Genomic DNA, 2,955 nt, shown 5'->3' with positions numbered 1-2,955 from the left:
AAAAAAAAAAAGAGCTCCTTTGGATCTCAATAATTCTGACTTAATTCTGACTTCTCCAAAACAGTTTCTGTATGTTCTACTGTCAGTTTGCATATGATGGGACTTTTTCTAATGGTTGTCTTGCACTGTTTTTCATTACGTGTTTGGATACCCAAGCTAATTCTCATTTTTTCCCTCTCTCCCCCTCTCTCTCCTCCTCTCTTTTTTGTATATATTTAAAATAGAATGTCATTCTACAGAATGAAAACCAAGCTCTCAAAAAGAATATTTCAGCACTTATCAAAACAGCAAGAGTGGAAATTAACCGTAAGGATGAAGAAATCAGTAATCTCCACCAAAGGTACAGCTAGACAGTGGAACTGAAAACATGCTTTTTGTCTGATCATGTTTATATACTTGTAAGAAACTTTTGTGTGTATTTTAAGTAAAACCAATGAAGAAAATCATTACTTAGTAAATAATTGTGTGGTTTAGTACTGGTACAATGAGAGGAAATAGGTATGTATCTTCTTTGCTTGATGAGGTCTTTGGTTTCTAATTAAGAAAACAAGGAGGAATCCAAAGGGTGACCATTTGCCTGAATTCTTTGTTTGTTTGTTTAGTTTAATCACCCATTCCTGGTGGGTTATCTAACCATCTAGCATGTTTCAAAGCAGATATTATCTGACACAGTTCAGCTTCAGAACTAGTCTATTTTATGGTCTCGGACATGAATTTCATGGAACTTTTCAGACAACAAATGAAAATAAATAGACTATATAATGTTTTCATGGCAAGATATGAAAGCCCTGTCTCCAATGGTGGGAGACAGCAGCTAGAGAATTCTTGGTAATTTCTGTGTACTACTAATCTTACGGCAAGGAGCTGAAAATACTAAAGTATGGATGCTCAGTTTAAGGTTTCTTTTTTTTACCGCTTGAAACCAGAGCAGGGGTCCAAGATTCAGGACCCATAGCTTATCACAAGGTCACCTGCTTGTCACTTGTGTGACATCAGCCACATCATTGGTTTGTTTGTGTTTCAGTTTGACCATTTGATATTTTCTTGCATGAAAAGGTGTCATAAAGAAGAAGGTTCATTTGACATTACTGTGCTACAGGCTATATGCATATTAACTATGTGATTTCTTTTTTTTCTAAATACTGAAAATTACCAGATATAATCTGATAGAAGTCAAGAGGTTTTAACATGTGTAACTCTTTCAGTTGATTGGCTTTGACACAGTAGCTGTCATTTTCACACCTTTGAGTGTAGTATTCTGAGTTTTAAATTAAATTGTTTGAAAAATATTTTCTTTTTTTGAATACTCACCCTCACTCATGGTGATGAAAATTTATGAACAAGATATTTGATCTAGGTATTTTGGAAGCATCCATCACGGAAAATTATGGGGAAAGTGGCACTTTGAGGTCTTAGAAGCATGCCTTGTCTGCTGCATGGTCTGTAATAAATTAGGCCATCTTAAGCAACCTACCTATCTGTAAAGACTACTTCAAAGATAATATCTTTGAGGGAAATTGTTAGTACTTATCTCAAAAGAAAAAAAATCAAAACAAACTTAAAAAAAAAAAAACAAAACACCAAAAACCCCACTGGGATGCAATTGCATTCGTCACACACGTATGCAGATTAAATAGCCAGCCTAAAGCATGGCGAAAACTTGTCAGTATAGTTCAAAATTAAACATATAGGAAAGGGTTTTGGATTGCAACAGCTGCAGCATTGTTTTAGTTTAATGTTCATACTCACATCACAATGTCATATTTTTGGAGTAGAGCCAGTTGTATAAGCTAATCATTACATATTTAAATTTATTGTATCAGCCCATAGGAAATATTCAGTTTTATAAAGCAAAACCTACACCATCTAAAATACAGGATTTTTTTACTCTTGAACTGATTCCTTACAACTGGACACTGAATCAACATAGAATTTCAGGCTAAAACCAAATGTCTGTGTGTAGCAGCCCTTTCATCCTTGACTCTCTAAAAAGGAGCCATACTTTTGGTGGTTTGCTGCCACCGTTTGTTGGTATGACTTTTACTTCTGTTTACTTTTGCATCGGTTAGACACAATTATTCTTTTGAGATAGTGGAGACTATTTAAGAAGGTTGCCGTTGCCTTTAACCATGACATTTTAATGAAATGTTTTGTTGAATATGGCAGAAAAGTGTCTGTCTGGGGTTTTTTTGTTGTTTTGTTTTTTTTTTTTCTGGTGAGGTACTTTGATGAGTTCTATCAGTAATGAGTAAGAGTTCAGGCCATACAGGCTACATGTGCCATTTTTAATTTCATTTTTTGCTTTTTATTATGATGAACTTGCAGCAGTAGCATGTGGTCTTGATGAGGCTTGATTATTGTAATTTACTGCTTGTTTTCTGTAGCTTGCAGCAAGTTCCAAACATGGTAGCTTATTTGCTTATTGGATAGAGTAAGCACAGTCACATTAATACCTACTCTTCTGGTTGCCAGTTTACCATTGTCGTGGTTTAACCCCACGCAGCTGCTCACTCACCCCCCCTCCGGTGGGATGGGGGAGAGAATCGGGAGAGCACAAGGAGGAAAACCCCCGGGTTGAGATAAAACAGTTTAATAATTGAAATAAAACAAAATAGAACAGTAATAGTAACAGTGAAGACAACAACAATAACAGAATATACAAAGCAGGCGATACACAATGCAACTGCTCACCGACCACCGACCGCGTGTCACGAACCGGGGGCGAGCCCCCTCAAACACCTGGTTTTTATACTGAGCATGATGTCAGGTGGAATAGAATACCCCATTGGCCAGCTGGGTCCACCACCCCGGCTGTGCTCCCCCCGCCCCATGCGAGCATCACCCAGCAACAGCCAAAGCATCAATGGGCCATCAACACTCCTTTCATACCAAACCCAAAACACAGCACACCCCCCAAGCTACTGGGGAGAAAGTTAACTCTGTCCCAGCCAGAAC

The 2,955-nt window shown here is 37.6% G+C and overlaps 1 protein-coding gene across 1 annotated transcript in view; it reads left to right on the top strand.

Moving 5' to 3' along the window:
* Positions 1-224: 224 nt before the first annotated feature.
* CASP8AP2 (caspase 8 associated protein 2) overlaps positions 225-2,955 on the top strand; it is a gene marked incomplete at its 5' end in the record, with an annotated part of 14,885 nt that continues 12,154 nt past the window's right edge. The window contains one exon of the mRNA XM_009581672.1: positions 225-340. Within this exon, the coding sequence (XP_009579967.1) occupies positions 225-340 (116 nt within the window). The remainder of the gene's footprint in view (positions 341-2,955) is intronic.

Source organism: Fulmarus glacialis, unplaced genomic scaffold (genome assembly GCF_000690835.1).
Source record: "Fulmarus glacialis isolate BGI_N327 unplaced genomic scaffold, ASM69083v1 scaffold28717, whole genome shotgun sequence".
NCBI classification, from domain to species: domain Eukaryota; kingdom Metazoa; phylum Chordata; class Aves; order Procellariiformes; family Procellariidae; genus Fulmarus; species Fulmarus glacialis.
This window is presented reverse-complemented; position numbering and strand designations above follow the sequence as displayed.